Genomic DNA, 18896 nt, shown 5'->3' with positions numbered 1-18896 from the left:
TTGTGCGAAGAACAAAAGGGGAAAGCCCCTTTACATTTTAATCTGGGCCCTGTCATTGTTCAAGCACTTTTTTCTTTGTTTTAACGACTATGGATGTACTTTAGTGATTATAGGAAACGAGTAATAATAGAGTCGGAAGCGGATCAAAATTCTATAGTCAAAACTAAACAAGAATAATAGTGTCTTTAATAAATAAGTGGTTGGTTACGTATTTTTTTATTACTGTGTTATTTGTAGATTCCGCGGACCGTGCAGCACTGAGAGCATCTAGCATAAGACTTCTTTTAAGGTAGCCAAGCTTGAGGAACATTTATGGTTTTTTCTCGAAGTTTCCATGAACCTTTGGAGTAGTACCAAATTATAATTCAAACAAAGTTTTTTCGAGTTGAAAATTTAACTCATAATTAAATGCTCCTTGATGTAAGATGATGAGAGTAGTCAAGATAAATATTTAAATCTGTGATAAATGTAAATCTAAAATGTAAATCTGTAGTATTGTGGTGGGAAGACGACGAGAGTGAGGTGACGAATGAAAGGATTACGAATAAATGAATGAATCTATGAGTTAATAATAGATGAATGAATAAATGACATTGAGAAGGAAAGAAGATGTGTATATTTTGTGAAAATAGTCCCTGTGTACCCAAGATATTTGAAGTACGAGACACTCCCGAAAACGAGGACCATAAAAAGTGGTAGGATGGTCTTGTAATTAGTTAAATGCGTTATAAAAGTCACGTTCATAAAAGGTAAATTATAGGTTAAACAACAGACAGTGGAACGCAATGTAAAATAAAATTAATAGCTTTTGGAACTAGGGCGAGCCGATGCGTGACTTATGACGTACACGAATTATTCTAAAGGTCGTTGAACTCAAGTGGGGGTGGTGACATTTAAATTACATATTCATTTCGTATATCATTTTTGTAAGCATATATTCTAGGATTATTTAATAAAAAATATTATTAGAACGTTTTATAACCTATAAATATTCAATGCAAATTTGTGTCAGTCTTATGTCAAAATTGCCGCCATTTTGACTTTTGGCGTCTTAAATTTCTTATTAAAAGAAAAATTCTAGAAAATTCTAGATACTATGACCTAGTTAACGAAGTAAATAGTAATAAATACATAGTGAATTTTTAGGCGTTGGTGGTTAAATTCTTGAATTCATTTTAAATTTAAATTTTAGTTTTAATTTTCAGTTAGCTCAGTACATCTACTGCTTGACATAGACCTTCTCTATATATTTATAATAGGAGCAGTTGGAAGTGTTCTGCATGCAGCATCTTACTGGGTGATCCATGATATCATGCTTGAGGTTCAGGAGCTATCTGCGCGTAATGTGACCTGCCCACTGCTACTTCATGTTAACAAACCCCTGGACTATTTACGATTTAGTAAAAAAAAATGCTGAGTATAGACCTCTTCGTGGTTATTAAGCAATTATGACCTTGGAAATTAACGTAGGTTGAAAATAGAAACACGCGACTCACTTTTGAATAAAATACGCCATTTTTGCTTCAGCTTATGATTTCAAAGTACGGTAAAAGCTACGTACGCCTAGAATAACCATACAGATATAAATTATAGAATATGGTGTGTATGATAATATGGACTGCGATAGTCGGTCGTGGATAATATAATTAACATTTTGTGCATTTATTATATAGGATTGCCACTACTCACATACAAGTTTTTTTCAAAATTTCTACGTACTATAACACTATCTTTCGATCGCTAACCCGCTTGCTAAACGTGGCGATTATTGTATATCCACTTATATCTCTGAAGGAGGCCTATCTATGTCTGTCTGTTTGTGTTTATTTATTTATTGACGTGGTATTGTTCAAGAATACTTCGCACTTCCGCGCGTGCGGATAAATAAGACCAGGAAATGTACTGTGCACCATTGTACTTCCTACGAACCACTTGTGATGCACCGCAAATAACTATCAAAGCTATACATAATGCAAAAGCTCTGATGTTATAATGTTCCAGGTGCGATTCATTGTACAGTCGTGAACATAATTATATTAGCTATATTCTATTAAAGGATATACATATATATCTGAATATAAATCGACAAATTATTTTATTATTCGTTAAATAAATATGTAACAATATATGTAAAAGACGATTGAAGTAGTTTATAGAATATGGAAGAAATTTAAATTTCGAATAATGAACACCGCGAATACAGCTCATAATTATAAATAAATAGCGTCTGAAATTGATATTTAAAGATATTTTAATCACAAATGAAATTAATTAAAAAATATTTTCTATTAATTTGAAAATAAATTTAATTGATCAATCAACATTAGTATAGTATTAAAATAAATAAATACAATGGGAAAGCAATTTCAATATAAATTGGTACATTTAACAATGCTTAATAAACTGACATTGTAACTTTACTCTATTATATTATTTAAATACGCCTTGAGATAAAAGAAAGTCAAATTACATTCAAAATGGCGCCCGGAACTGGGATGAACCGTTACATCAATTGAGTGCTCCATTTATAATTTCGAATTCGTTTGAGTGTTACAAACAAAGAGTATTTTATTTGATTGAAGTCTTAAATTGTATTTCTGATGCAAGATATTTTACGGTTCACTTCTCATTGTTTGATTTAGTTGGTTTACCCGTGTTTCTTTTGGACCCACGCCTCACAAGAGTGAAATTTGATTGTAAGCAAATCAAAAATGGACTCAATACTAGCTTAGCTCTTTCGTTTTAAATTAAAAACTATTTCTCTCCTCTGTGTTTGGCACTCATCGGTGTAACATAACTCCTGAAGATGCCTTGTGGAGGGGTGAAACACGTGTTGAGTGATTTGGCGGTGGCAGTTGTGTGATTCGCATTGTTTGCCGCATACGCATTTATTAGCGGGCTGGCGGGCGGTGCACTTTGTTGCACGACTACTACTGCATGTGCGGAAGTGGCTAAATATTGGTCCTTTTCTAATTATTTGTCACATAGGGAGGCGTAAGAATTTTAAAAAGGCTAAAATGGAGCATGGCGCTAAAAGGTAAAAAAATACTGGCATAGACAAATTTAATTTGCGTTCTGGCATTCATAGCTTCACTGGATTTCAGGTGGCAGAAGTTAAATGTCCTAAAACATCGCGACAGTAACAGTAAGTTTAATGGCGCCTTGGGAAACAAACAAACATACGAGTATGTAATAATTATCAGTGTTTCAAGCGTGGGATGACCACTGCTGGTCTTGCAACAACCTTAACAAGGTCCAACTTGTTTATCAATCCGTGGTCTTTACTCCAGAACCTTAGACTCCAGTCGTCATCGGTTCTGGACACTATAGAGTCTGTCCACTGCTATTTCAATTTGCATATGTGCAGGGCTATGTCGGCCATTTTTGTTAGGCTACGTATCAATCTTGGTATATGTTAATTTACTACTTTAAAGTAGTTACAAGAACACTGCATAGTAATCAATAAAATCATTAATATACTATTCTTGTTAAAAAAAATTCCCGGACTTACTTCGCCTGGTTAATGTGGATACAGCTTTATAATTTATTTTAATATGATTACTTAAAAAACGTAGCCAAACCAATGCCAATGAGGAGTTGTATTTGTTTAACGCGGAAAGACATGTTAATAACATTTTAAAAAGAAATTTTGTTTATGTTCAATCTTTACAAATAATGGCCACTTATCATTTAAAGGCATCTTTTGTTCCGGATCATTATTTAAGTGTTCACCCGTGTGTGGATAGTTTAAACTTTAAATTACAAAACTTTCGTGAAGAACTTTGATGATGTTAGATCAGAATTCTCGCGCTATACATCTTGTGTTTGATTGAAAAACTGAGTCTGTGTTTATATATCAGTTTAGCTCTATATTAAAGCAAAGAAAAGGGTTTTTTGTTCGAATAGAGTTTTTAAATGTAAATCATAGGCTTTGTTACCACCGTTTTGACAGGAACTCTATCTCAGGACATGATTACGGACATAATCTATCACGAGGGCATAGTGCAGATTTTCCTTCACCATTTCCATGATGAGACAGAAAGAAAATCAACGTAACTGTATTATATTTATGATAAATCATCATCTTTATTTAGGAAGTTTACTGGTCATACATTTCCAATAGGACTTAACAAAGCCGTCTGTCGGTCGTGTCATCCACCATGTGGGTAGACATTCTAAGTCGGCCTAGCCAGTCTGCGATTTCTGCCCCAAAACAATAAGGCTCCAGCGGCCAGTTCTGCACATTATGTGACTTATCCACTACCTTTTTAGCTTGCCAGTCGACTTAGCTATATTGGTTACTACCGACTTATAGTCTGTATACATTTTACTTTAAGGAAATAGAGAATAAGAAAAACTTTAATAAAAATTTGCTTTAAAAAGTAATTACGAACAATATGAATAGTCTGTGGTCAATCGTTCGTGCCTGTGTGCGTTTTAAAAAGTTATTCCAAAAGGTAATTAGTTACCAGTAATTATTGGCGTTGGTTTAATGATTCTATCGACAGCGTTCGACCGGAAAATCCATTTCTAAATTCAATGAATACGCATTTTTTTTTCGATCCACTCGTTATAATTTACAATGTCATTTTTTAGTATGAAAAAAGAAAATATTTATTTTAAAATAATTATATTTTACTACAATAAAAATATACATAATATTATTTATTTATAAACGGTTGAATTATTTATTAAATTTAATATTTAATTTATTAAATTAATCTCCATTCAGGAGACTTTTTCTTGATCAAAATGTTTTTCAAAATGGCGGCTTTTTAAACTGTCAAATAGACGTTTGGCGGGATACAATGTACATCGTTGCCATTATTAAGTGTGAGTGAATAATAGACCGAAATAAATACACAATGCTAATGATGCTGTCCAAACAATGCATTCCCTTACCGCAGGTTCATTGCATATGCGGGAGAGACGATTGTCGTGTTCAATCCTCGTGTAATTACGTATATGCCATGCATTACAAGTAAAATACGTGAGATAAAAGTCCCTTTGGGAATTCTTTAAAGAAAACAGCAAATGTTTAATTTTAGGACAAAATAAATTCCGTAACAAAGGAGACTGTACAGCTAGCTAGAAAGACTTTGTAAAGAATGAGAGAAGATGCAGGAGTAGCTTGTCTAAAGACAAACAACTAGGGACATAAATAACTAGAGAAAAAAGAAAGGAATTTAGAGGAAGTCAAGAAGTGACTGCAAATTTAAATGATTCATTGACGGTTAGAAAGTTTGAAAAACTGATTATTTATTTGTACATTAGCTAATTTTATGAATAAATAAGATAGCATTAACGCAAAGACAGGAGGCGTATCAGAGAACCTTGTTTTTTTTTATTGTAACTTATAAAAACCTAGGTTAAAAGTTAAACATATACATTTGGAATACATAGAAGAGATTAAATATAGATATTCAATACTGAATTTTTTCTTGCTATGCTTTTTGTGGCCAGTATTACGTTCAATTATTAATAATCGTAGCGTTCGCGCTCCGTATCACTGGCCATTACGACAATAGTTTTATATCAAATAATTCTTGCGCTTTCGAATTCAAATTCGAACGCTGATTTGAATTCGGACTTCATCAGGGTTATGGTCGTTGACATTGTATTCTTCTTTTCCGGCACTGGACGCCGACTGTAAGGTAAAAGCCTCCCCAAAGATAGTTGATGACTGGTCCTGTGCTGTCTTCATCATCATCCAGCGTCTTCTTGCGACAAATATCTTGTCGGTCCACCACGTGGAGGTCTTTTCACGGAATCAATGGCCATGCACGAGCAAGGTTCCACACCCACAGCAATTTTAAACGAGCAATTCTTCGAGTTACGTCGGTGATTTAGGTTCTTCTGCGGAAATCCTCATTTTTGATTCGACCTCGCAGCGAAACTCCAACCATAGCCCCCTCCATTACTCTCTGGGTGATTTTGAGCCTTCTTAGGGGAGCTGTAAATCACCACTGATAACACACATTGGTCAAAGACCTTCGTCTTCAAGCTATGGGGTATTTTGCACGAGAAAAGTTTTCGGAGCTTCCCCAACGCTGCCCTTCCGAGTTAGGTTCAGTGAGTGAGTCTCGAAGTTCGACTTGCAAAGCTGGACAATTTTTCCCGGGTATATATAGTTGTGTCAGGGGCGTGTATATTGTAAATACTCTTTATACATATGTGAATACAGCATCTAGATAAATCTTGGTTATCATTTTCTTTCCCAACGTGTTCAGGTGGTTACCTGCTTCCATCAGACATGGAAGGAAGATCAGAAGATCGCTCGGGTGGTAACTTACCTCCGCCCGTTTATAGCGTATAGTTCAATAAAGATTTCAACCTTCAGCGTTTGTTATGACAATATTGATTGGAATCGATTGCCACGGATTGTATTTATAATTAAACGGAGGTCAATCTGTATGTACTCATGTATCAGAGCTTTTAAGAAATATTTTTAACTGTGAATTACAAAAAAAACATGTGAAAAGACTGGTGGATGAGTAATTGTTATACATTTATTCTATATTGTACTACCAGATGATAAAATAGAAGTTGTTCTATCTTCTTTTCAGCCGATGGACACCAAGGTATAGGTTCCCCTCTAAAAATCGCCACGATAACCACTCCTGCGCAGCCTGAATCCAGCGACTTCCCGTGTCCTTAACTATGTCGTCGGTCTACCTAGTGGGGTTCTATGCAAAGGCCATTGATTACACGAGCAATGTGTCCTCACTGCCACTTCTAATGAGCAATTCCTCGAACTACGTCGGTGATCTAGGTTCTTCTGCGGATTTTCTCATTTTAGATTCGATCTCGAAAATAAACTCCCTCTCTATTGTTCTCTGATTAACCTTTATTAGTAAGAAAAGGACTAATAGATACCTACTTCCGCTATGTAGCAGTAGTCGTGAAATGAAGTGCACCGCCTGCCAGCCCGCTGATAAATGCGCAAATACCGACTCGATGTTTGGCACTAATTGGTGTAACATTACTCCTGAGTATGCCCCGTGGAGGAGTGAAACACGTGTTGAGTGGTTTAACGGCGGTAGTTGTGTTTCGCATTGTTTGCTGCACGCGCATTTATCAGCGCATTTATCTTACTAAGGATGTACTTCCGCAAAGTAACGCCTGAATCTATTTACACAGATTTAAAATAGTAATTTTTATTATAAGGACATTCTACGATATATTAGGAAATTCATGAAAAAAAGTGAATAAATCGGAAAAGCTGTTCTAGAGTTATGGTGTGATAAAGGGAAATAGAGATTCATTTTTAAATATAAGTACAGAGGGGACTTTGGTCGGCGAAAATAGAAGTTGAACAGAGCCGTCAGCCCCGAGAACCGTAGCTAGCTTCTCTCCCTACAACGCAATGTAACCAATGGAAGTTACCTATATATGTTTATATCAACTACATTAAAAAATCAACTCATTTATTATTAATAAAATGAAATTATAAACAATTAATCAGCTAGCTCTCCATTTAAACTTAAAAAATTGCTTTCAATCCGGTTTTAATTGTATATATACTAGTCGAATTTAAAGAGTTACTATCTATTGTCGCATAAGTAATAAATAGACCAAATAAATTTGAGAGCGCCTGCGGTAAGGGAATAAAGATATCAAACCAAAACCGCAAACATATTACGTAGCTAAGCGCAATATCGGGAACATAATACGGTCTTGCTTAATTAACAGATTACATAATAAGTTGAGGAAAAAAATTATTTCGCTAATTATATTATAAACTTGTAATAAAAACTCTTTCGTTATTTGTATCTGGCTGGTTTTCAACCACTAGACGTCTATAAGGCATAGGTCTTCCCAAAGATCGTCATGAGGACCAGCTTGTGCTACCTGAATCCAGCGACTTTCTGCGACTTTGACTATGTCGGCGGTATACCTAGTAGTGGGCGTGCCCACGACGTGTCTACCGCTAGTGGTCACTATTAGAGAACCTTTTCTCAATGACCATCGGATGCACGAGCGATGAGCCCAGCCTACTGTCACTTAAGACGTGCAATTCTTCAGCTTCAGCTCTGCGGATATTTTCATTTCTGATTCGATCCCACAGCGAAACTTCGAGAATAATCCTCTCTATATATTAGCGACATTAATATATTGCGAAAACATATATTTAAAATATAATATTTCCTGTTTATATAATTGAATTAACATTAATTATATGGTTTATTTTAAATATAACCCATGTATAGGGTTTACCAACATCTATATTTACAGAATCGTAATTTTTTTCCACGCCTAACTGAGGAAGAGAGGCGATATAAAGAAGGATAATTAAGAATAGATGAGAATGTACGATAATGTGATGTACGATAGAAGAATGAATGAATGATTAATTGAAGACCGAAAGAAGAGAATGACAATAAAAAGAAATTTTATAATATGAGTCCTATTTCCCAAAATAAGATACGGTTGTACGAGACGTCCCAATAACGGAGCCATAAAAAATATACACCCTAGTAATGTCTCAAAATTTTATTTCAACGAACTTTAGTTCCTTAAACTTAGAGCTTGAGAATAAATTGCTATACTATTGTATTAAAGATATAAGTGCATCTCTTGGTTTTTGTGGGCTCTTAGATATGAGTGCGTTTTGAACACCGCGACCGGAGAGTAATGTCGCTTTCTTAAGTAAATTTACTCAACTACATTTTTAACAAGTTTTTATTTTTAATTAACAATATATTCACCTTCGTTATCAACAACCTTTTGCCATCTAGTATACAAAATCAATGCCGGAACGGTAACAAATCAATCGATTTTTCTGTAAAATATGTCGACAGAAATGACATTGCTTTCCGGTATCTTTAATACATGGAAGTTAACCTAATTTAGGTTTGTATCAAAATGGGCTCTTCTCGCATTCAAAATCAAAATTAAAATATTCTTTATTCAAATAGGCTGTCACAAGAGAGAATTTAAAAGTTTTGTAAATGAATTTAAAAAGTGGATTATGAAAAAAAAAATTGAATTTAGAATGAGAAATATTGTCAAGTCATATTTAACGAAATTTGCATGTTTTATGAAAGGGTTAAGGGAGTTGAAAGCACAGAGAACAACCCCTTCACAACTTCCCCAACTTGAACTATTGCATAAAAACCAAATCTAAAAGGTACTCTTCCAGAAGATTCTTTTTCTACAGCTCTTTTATTAATTATTTAAAGCCTATCGTCTAGATCATTCTAGAATTTTTTTTCTGTCTAAGAATCTTCGTGATTTAAATTAAAAATAAAGTTTCATTTTTAAATATGATATCTTTTTAATATTTCACGATAAAGTAATTTATTTGTTACGTAAGATTAAAAATAAATTATTAATATGAATAAATAATTAATAAAAAAATACTTAAATGAGTTTTATTTGCATTAAGTTCTTAAAAGTGTTTTTTGTCAGAAATTTAATAAGAGATATAACTTATTAAAACACATAAATTTTGTTGTTATTAAAATATTTAATTTATTTAGATTTTATTATTCGTTTATTAATTTCTCTGAAAAAAAAAGTAAGTAGCCTAAGTTACTTCTTATTGCATCAACTAACTGCTTGTATAAGTTCTGTCAAAATAGTTCCAGATAATTCAGAGTTGATCCGTAACAAACATACAGACAGACGAATTAAAAAAAATGTAATTTTGGTATATGTAGCGTGTATATATTCATAAGCATTTAATAAAAAACGGTTATTTTAATATCACAAACAGACGCTTTAATTTTATTTATTTTATATAGATAATTATTATACCTAATAATAAATGATATCAAATCTATTTTTCTTATTTACAAAATATGAGATTATTTTTGCAAATAAAATGTAAATAAATCCTTTCGAAAAATATTGAAACATGTTACTGGCTTTTGTCTATGCGGTAAGAAAAAAAAATTAGACTCACCATTTTGAATGTGAGTTAAAAATGTTGAGCACGAAGAGAAGAGAGAAAGAGTGGCGTAGCGAGTTCGTGAGGCAACGCGCTGGCCCGAAATGTGTGGGACTGGGGAATACAGTGCCTTATATATCAGGCAGAACACGCGCAAGGATTATTCTGAGTGGACCTCGCGATATCAACGCCATCCAACTATGAAATTGCAACGAGAATAAACTGCTCACACAACACAACATTAAACTTTTAAACGAAGTATTTTCTGTATTTTTCTATTTCTTTATCTGTAACACTTTCGGAGTACTTTTTAATTTTTATCTATATCATTAGTGTATATGTAATCTGTGAAATTTACATCCGTGCCTACATCTATATTCTTCATTTAAAACTTACTTTTTCATATAAATTAACATACCTCTTTTAAAATCCACTGGTAGTATTTTTTTAATTTTTATATACAATATTAGTGTTTATATAATCTGTGAAATTTACATCCGTGCCTACATCTATATTCTTCATTTAAAACTTACTTTTTCATATAAATTAACATACCTCTTTTAAAATCCACTGGTAGTATTTTTTTAATTTTTATATACAATATTAGTGTTTATATAATCTGTGAAATTTACATCCGTGCCTACATCTATATTTAAAACTTCCAATTCATCTGTTGGTTGTCTGTAAAAAATCGTAGAATGCGATATTCCTGCCAATTGTGGTTCTGTATTGTTATTTTAATATTTTTATAATATACTTTTATGGTATAAAATAAAGTAAGATATTAATAAGCTTATATATAATATAGTTCCACATGATCTTGACATTTAATTATAATAATTTTGATGTATTCCATAGAAGAAGTTCTTTTTCTTCTCTGATGGTGGACGCCCACTGCAACAGGTTTTCCCCAAAGATCGTCACGAAATTCTTGCGTTGTTCTTATTCAGCGTAAATATGCTGTTGGTCCACCCCACCTTGTCTTTTCGCGTTATAAAATAATTAGCAAAACATCAAGTGCTGGTGGAAGGTATTTCAATCGTGCATGGATGTCGTGAAGAAAGGGGATGGTAGAATTATCCATTGTAATTCTGCTGCACACTCTTTCAGATGCAGTCTGTGAACTTTTAATTTAGCGCTCACGTATCGTCACCAATCAGCCTCTTGGCCCGTCTCTGTTCAGAGTTGAAATCTTGGAGCTGTTACTTCACCCACCAAATATTACATATTCTATTTTCTTTGTAATATTACCTGAGCGATATCGTTTCATGTTTCGGGACAGTTATCAGAATAAGGACGTTCCGAGACGCGGCCTGTCCAGAGGAGCAGCGCTGTTGGAGTCTGACTAACAAAGAATTTGTGACTAACTCCGTCGCTGAAACGTATAAAATTAGAAGGAAAAATTTTACCCTTTCAGGAAACTATCAATCTACTTCAGCTCGCATGAATAATGAAATTCAGGAAGTTAAAATATGCAAACCATTGTTTATATTAACTAATTTATTTATGTTAAAATATAACAAAACGTTTCAGAAAGTAAACGTGTACATTAGAAAAGTTATTAAATATATTTCATGACTAGTTATGCACGCGACTTCGTTCGTCAACTTTTTTTATTTAAGAATTTTTCTAAAGTAAAAGTCGCTTAATTTACTATTTATTACATTATCTACCTGCCAGTAAAACACCCGTCAAAATAGGTCCAGATATTTAAGAAATTTTTGACTAATTATTTAGCGTTCATTAATAATAAGACATATGCGTATATTTTTATAAACATTATATATTTTATAAAAAGGTCAACGGTCAAAGAGAAAAAAAATATTTTCCATAAATAGAGAAACTTTCATAAAGATACACCAGTAGTCACGCGGTAGAGGAATGAGACTTGCGAACGTACATCACGAGTTCGATTCCCGGAATATAATTTTATATAAGTCATACTCTGAATAAATTATATAGGATCGCAAATAAGTTTTCAAAGAATGGGCAGCAGCGTTTTCTGCGTACCATAATACTACACTGCGATCGCCAACGCCTGCAAGACATGGCGATTATGGTATATTCCCCCATAGATATCTTCGGAGAAGGCCTTGGCCTTGCAGTGGGCATCTATGACGGCACAGAGAAACGTCACTAAACTATTTCTTAACCCTTAGTAGCCTGTTTTATCAAAGTGATTTTTTTTTAATATTACTGTGTTTGCTTGAGGGTCTAGATAAAGGGAAAAGTTTTAATTAGGTTGGTTGTACGTATTATACAACTGTATAATACGTACAGCCAACCTATAAAAAAAACTAATAGTAATCTGAACATTCGGTTTAAAAGATTGGTATCAAAATTGAAACTCTAGGTTATTAAGGGTTATGCGTCAAATACATCTTTAATTTATTACAATTTATATAAATATAATATATGTGTTCAACTGAAAAGTTTTTATATATAAATAAAAATTTGTAATAAACGCAATGATCTATATATACAAAAATGAATGCTTATCTGTATGTGCTTTATAGAATCGTACACTATGTATTTGATCATATGATAGTCTTTAGCAAAGTTATTGTGAGCCCACGAATGTTTCTAAGTTGGTATGACGTATTTTCGACAGATGGCGCCACTTTCCTTACAATGAATTTCATATATTGCGTTGATAGTTCATGCTGATTTATATTGAAATGAACACATCAAACGAATGATGACGTTTCGAGTTATGGCTGAAATATAAATATATTTAAATTTTGAAATTCATGTCCGGCATACATGATTAAAATAAAAACGAAAAAACAAACTAAAACTAAATATGTTATTTGTCAAAATCCACGCGAGCGAAGTCGCGGGGCACAGCTAGTTTCTCTAAAAAGAAAGGGTTGATAAATTATCTACTCTGCTTTGATCTCACCCCAGCGGGGGTTGAAATGAATGCCATCTTCAGGGGACCTTGACCCTCGTGCGTTTGTTTTGGATCCTATCGATTTTTGTACCCTTGTTTATTATTACTTGTCCTCAAAGATCCCTACAGTATGATTCAATATAAGTGTTAAAGTATTAAATGGTTAAATGTATAGCTAGTTTGTCAGCAACACGCTGTACTTATAACGAATCTTTTAATTAAGCAGAAATTAGTCAAAAAACATACTAAGTTAACTAAAACAGTATCCTATCCGCATCCTTAGTTCGTTACTTCTTACTATGTTATATATCTAATATATAAAATTCTCGTGTCACGGTGTTCGAACTTGAACTCCTCCGAAACGGCTTGACCGATTTTTACCAAATTTTACATGCGTATTCAGTATGTCTGAGAATCGGCTACTATCTATTTTCCATACCCCTAAGTGATAAGGGTGGTCCACCCCTAAATTTTATTTTTAATTTTTTAGACAATTTTTTTGGTTTTTATTTTATTATGATACAGCATACAAAAATACATACAAACCTAAATTTTCACCCCCTACGATCAACCCTTATCTTACATTTGTTAATTAAAAACTTTAATTTTTTTGCAAAACAACGTTTGCGGGATCAGCTAGTATACATATAATAGCTTTAAAGGAGTGAATGTATTGCTCATCAGAATGTCTGTATTGTTGTGGTTTGATATGATTATGCTGAAATGTTTAACAGACAGTCTTACTTAGGTTACATAGATGTACATACCTATGCAAGATTCTCGTAACATAGACAATAGAGTATACCATAAACAAAAGAGGATCAAAGACAGCGGAGCAATTGAAGTCAATTGACTCCTTGCACTTCAGCCGGTAGAACCATATGCGGTCTATCGATCGAGTTGACTGACTGTACTCAATTAGAAATAGCGAGACCATATGGCACTTAATGCAATTGAATATCGCCTTAATTACAACAGACATAGAGTTGTAGTCGCTGTAATGCTACATCTAATATGAGTCACGTAATAGTATGTTTTGCTCGATCAAAATGGTTTTATAAATAGCGCAAAGCTAGTTTAGTTTTGTGAAATGAATATTCAACAGTTTAGGTTGTTTATATATAAAAGTATAAGAGGTAACCTATTCTATCAATTGTATTAATGTATCTTAAATATCGGATTTTGAAATTATGAAATATATTTTATTTAAATTTAAATGTTTGAAAATCGTAGTAGATAACGTATAAATTTTTTTTTTATAATTTCGTAAAGACGCGTAGAGTTTTTATGTAAAAAAAAATTGCGCGGGAAATATTGAAAGTAACACTTTATTTCCACAGATTAAATTACAACATTTGTTTTTAACTGTCAAACACTTAATATCAACGATATAATGTAAATAAGTAAGTCTATTTCCTTTTATTACGTTTAAAGTCAGTTCCGAATATATTATAGAAGTTCCTTATGCAAAATTACAACTTTCAGTGCTTGCATTTGCAATGTTGCAATGCAACAGACATTGGGTATGAAAATTTTTGTATATTAAATTATCCTTTCCACTCGGCCAATTGTATGCTACCTGTTTTATAGCAACATTAATTATTTACGCATTATAATTAAAGTATTACAATAAATACTCTTTTTTAAATAACTTTTTTTTTGTTTCAATAATGTTGACGATCATGCCAAGGTTCGTTTCTATCAAACATACTCGAATTGTAGTGCTAAACACGATTTAAATGGCAGTTAAGTTTAGGTCTCCTCTCGGAGATTTCTGCGAAAAGTTACTCCAAAGAATGTCTACCTAAGTGAATATATATTATGGAATAAATAATGTTCCAGCTCGGCTAGAGGTTTCTAAGGGAGCCCTAAGAAAGGAGTATAAGTAATGGACTCAAAAATAAACTCTAAAACTGTCTATAGTCTAATAAACAACAGACGTAATGATAGCGCATCAAATATAAGTCAGGCTTGGCAAGTTAAATGTACCGTGAAATAACATAGCATTGTTTATCTGGAATGTATGCAAGAACCAAATGAGACTGTGACACGAAAACGGGATCGTCTTTGATTTGTATTTTATTTAAGTATTTATTCATATATCTATTTAGTATAATTGAAATGACCAATTCTATATGTCATAAACAACTGTATAGTCTGTACTTTCTATCTGATGTCTACGCTGTGACTAATTTAATAAAAACCTAAATTAGATTAAGCATATATATGTTAAATCTTTAAAGACATGATAGTTTAGGGTTCCGACTCCATGTTGCTGGCCACTGCGGCTACAATATAATTATGTCAAATCATTCTCGCGCGTTCGAATTCAAATATCGAACGCCGATATGAATTCGGACGCCATTAGTGATGTCGCTGCTGTCGCATTAGTGTCTTGTAGATTGTAAATGCTCTTTGTTCATCTATGAATACATATTCTTCGATAATTTCTCAAAAAAAAAAAACTTTAAAATTTTTACACCACTTCTTTTATAAAGTTATAATACTGAAAAATGTTACATTAATCAATTTTGCTATTAAAAGTTGACAGGTGGTTTTTCATTTTAAATGGAGTGAATTTTTATTAGCGTTTCTTTTATTTATTGATATAACATGCAACGTAGCGTAGGATATACGCCCACAAGTGGGAACATATCTTATTTTTAATTATTATTAGAATCTACATTACACAGACATTAGCGTCCGTGCCTTTGTTTTTACGTTTACGTTTAATATTTCCGATTTTTTTTTCTCGCGTGTTACAATGTTTACTAAGTCTTTTAATCTTTTAGGGGGATCGGAAATTAATGTCGTTTCTGTCGATGTATTTTACAGTATAACCGATTAATTTGTTACCGCTCTGGCATTGATTTTGTATACTAGATGGCAAAAGGTTGTTGATAACGTAGGTATTGTTGATCATAAATAAAAACTTGTTAAAATATAGTTGTGTGAATTTATCTTAAAAAATCGACATTATTCGGCCCTCCTAATATTTTGTCGACGTCCTAACAATGTCCAATTTTTAAAATTACATTTAGTGACCACTTCCTAATCCCTACTCCATATTGGCATCCTCAGATTGTGCGCCAGTATCTGTGCAGTGGTTGCTGAATTCACATCGATGAACCTTGCGATTGCATCTTGAGTCTCGTCCGTGCAATACACGCACGAGTTCGTGTGACGTGATATTGCTACCACCACATGGACACTGTTATACAGCCCGAGGGTGTCTTTTCTTCGTCGGACAGGATAGGTCTTATTAATTTCGTCATAAATTGGGCTGGTTATAAATCAGTCCTATTGGAAATAAGTTTGGTAAACCTTTGTCCAGTAGTGAACACTGTACAGCTGAAATAGTTACAAACAAGCGAACATCGTTGGAGATGTACGTGTGCAACAAACACCCTGCACCACAGGTCTAACGCCACAGTTGGACTAAACCTGTAGTAAAGAAAGGTTTCGAAAGTATAACTCTTTTCAATAACTAACTTCGGAAACTTCTTTACTAATCTTGGTTTGTATCGTTATATTTAATATATCAATAAATTATAAGGTATATCTCCAAAGATGTTTAGGTGGATAAATCCTCTCTATGCCAATCTTAAATGAGATTAAATAATCTTCACTAAAATTTTACTCAACACACGTCAAATTTTGACATTGCTCAGGGTTTTATAAAACTTGGTAACACCAATACCTCACTTTGCGTCGTGGTTACGTTCCAAAAAAACACGACGCAAATTGAAACGTCCCAAAGTGAATTTAGATTTTCTATAGCAAACCATGTAAAGATCGAAGATATGTTTCAGAGTCACGAAAATACTACTTTTTAAAAAGAAAATAGAACAAAGTAAACATTTAAAAAAACAAAATAATATAACTCTGCGAATAAAGAAATTTGAAAAATATTTACCTTCTTTGTAACCAGAAACAACATGTGAAAATTAATATAAATTTATTATTCCCTTTAAAAAAAGCACAACACACTACATTACAATACACTACGTAATTGAAACTGATCTATAAAATTAGTAAAACAAAGTGAAAATAAAACTGTATTAAAATTGCAATGATTTTTAGTTAGAAAGGCAATCCCCAAGTTTTGATGACATGGAGCAATTAGAAACAGGTGTTGCCATATTTTAGAAAAAAAAATTTCAAAACAAAATTAAAGACTCAAACCCAAAACAACGCAACCTCGAAAATCTAACGACGCAAAGTGAAAATGAGTACTAATTAAGCAGCGACGCAACTTCGAAAAAAATGCAAAACGAAACGACGCAAAGCGAGGTATTGGTGTACTTCTATTCTTTCGTTTTATTTTTATTGTGTTATTAACCTGTCTAAAAATTTATTATTGTGGACTTTCTTCCTGCTTCTTCTTCACTACTATAACACCTTGCTAAGCGGAATATAATAAAAAATAATAAATTAAAAAAATTTATAAGAGTTCTGTTAAATCGCTCTATGTACGTAAGTTATTATATCACGCCATTTTTTCCTGTATTTTAGTTTTCAAAAGTCTGTACGTCTGTATTAATGTTTCTTGAATGTGATCTATACATGTGACTATCCTGTTTTAACGGTATAAGAGACTAGATTATACTGATGAAAAAGTAAATGTTTTAGTTTAATCGACATATAAGATGATGAAGGTGACGCAAAGATGATGAAACCCGGTTTGTATTGATGGTAGATGAATTATTGCAACCGTTCAAGTTATTCATATACATGTTTTGTAATATTTCACGTTTATTTACGTGATTACAATCAGTTTTTTTATTAGTTATTCACTACAACAAGAAATATAGCGACATCTATCGTGATTACTCTAAACTAATATGGGTTACTTTGGCCAAAATAGATAGTAATGCCATCTAGTTCTCATTGGAAGTAACATTTAATATTCCTTTGATTACGCTAGTATAGTTCCTCTATGCTTTGATGAACTCCATTGAGTCTATTTACGTTCGACACTTTAAAATAAATATAATACAAAAGAGCATATTGCAATATTTTTACAAATTTAAAATAATTATTAATTTTAGGAAAAAGAAAAATTTAAATTTAAATTTTAATCTTATTAGCGAGTCCCTATGCAGTTAGACATTATTTTCATTTCTTATCTTTTGTTTTCGCAGTTTTAATTGCATGTTGTCTTGTATACTTGGAATATTTCTGGTGGCTTCTCTGTAATATTTGGCTGTGATCAAAATGAGAAGGTTTGATTTTTCAAAACGCAGCATTAGTGTAACTTTTATATTTTGTTCTTAAGAATGTGAAATCTTTATTACGGACGCATCAATTTTGATTTTATTTCTTGATAGGAACTATAATAATACATGTTGTCATTTTTAAATCATAATTAAGTCATGAAGTAACGGAATATATCTATATTTTGTCATTCGAAGTTTAAATTTTTTTAGTTTTCATTAAAATAAAAGATTGTTTAAAATTAAATGTTTTATTTACATGTAAAATTAATATTTACAATGAGTGATAATTGAACCATAGGTAATCAATTATTACCGATGGCACAGGTAAAAAATAGAACAAAATAAGAACTATTGATAAATTTAATGATGTTTTCTAATATACAATATATTCCAAATTATTTGCCTACTTTTTATTAAAACTGAATATTTTAGTAAATATTCATTATGCACACGGAATATACATATATAAAGTTGAACATTGTACAATGTAGTGTTGTGTGGAACCTAAACAATAATGAGGTATTTGAAAATTAGGTATAACCTATAAAATTTATATTAATATACTATTTTATTGCTACGCTTGGTTCTATTAAAGAAAAATATTAAAAAAGTCATTTACCCGAACGGTAGAAATAAAGTCAAATTAGCAAACAAATTCATTACTTTATCTTTTAAAAACAAATTGCGCACAAAATTATTTATAATTAATTATTTATTAATTCAATAATGTATGTATTTAACTTTGTAGAATTTTTAAATAAAAAAAATCATTTTAAATTTTGAGATGTTATATTAACAAAGTTAATATAACATCTCAAAATTTTTAATGTTGTTCACAAATAAAATCATCTGTCCCTTTCACTTCTATATAAGTGTGGTTGAAATGGAGCTA

The 18896-nt window shown here is 32.3% G+C and overlaps 1 protein-coding gene across 1 annotated transcript in view; it reads right to left on the bottom strand.

The window, feature by feature from the left end:
* Positions 1–9978, bottom strand: part of LOC137931876 (tubulin alpha-1A chain) — a 38731-nt gene extending 28753 nt beyond the window's left edge. Inside the window, exon 1 of the mRNA XM_068775389.1 lies at positions 9908–9978. Within this exon, the coding sequence (XP_068631490.1) occupies positions 9908–9910 (3 nt within the window). The 5' untranslated portion in view covers positions 9911–9978. The remainder of the gene's footprint in view (positions 1–9907) is intronic.
* Positions 9979–18896: the final 8918 nt, after the last annotated feature.

This window comes from Battus philenor, unplaced genomic scaffold (assembly GCF_028537555.1).
Source record: "Battus philenor isolate CCGP_79_NKW_IND1 unplaced genomic scaffold, ilBatPhil1.0.hap1 SCAF_8, whole genome shotgun sequence".
NCBI lineage: Eukaryota > Metazoa > Arthropoda > Insecta > Lepidoptera > Papilionidae > Battus > Battus philenor.
This window is presented reverse-complemented; position numbering and strand designations above follow the sequence as displayed.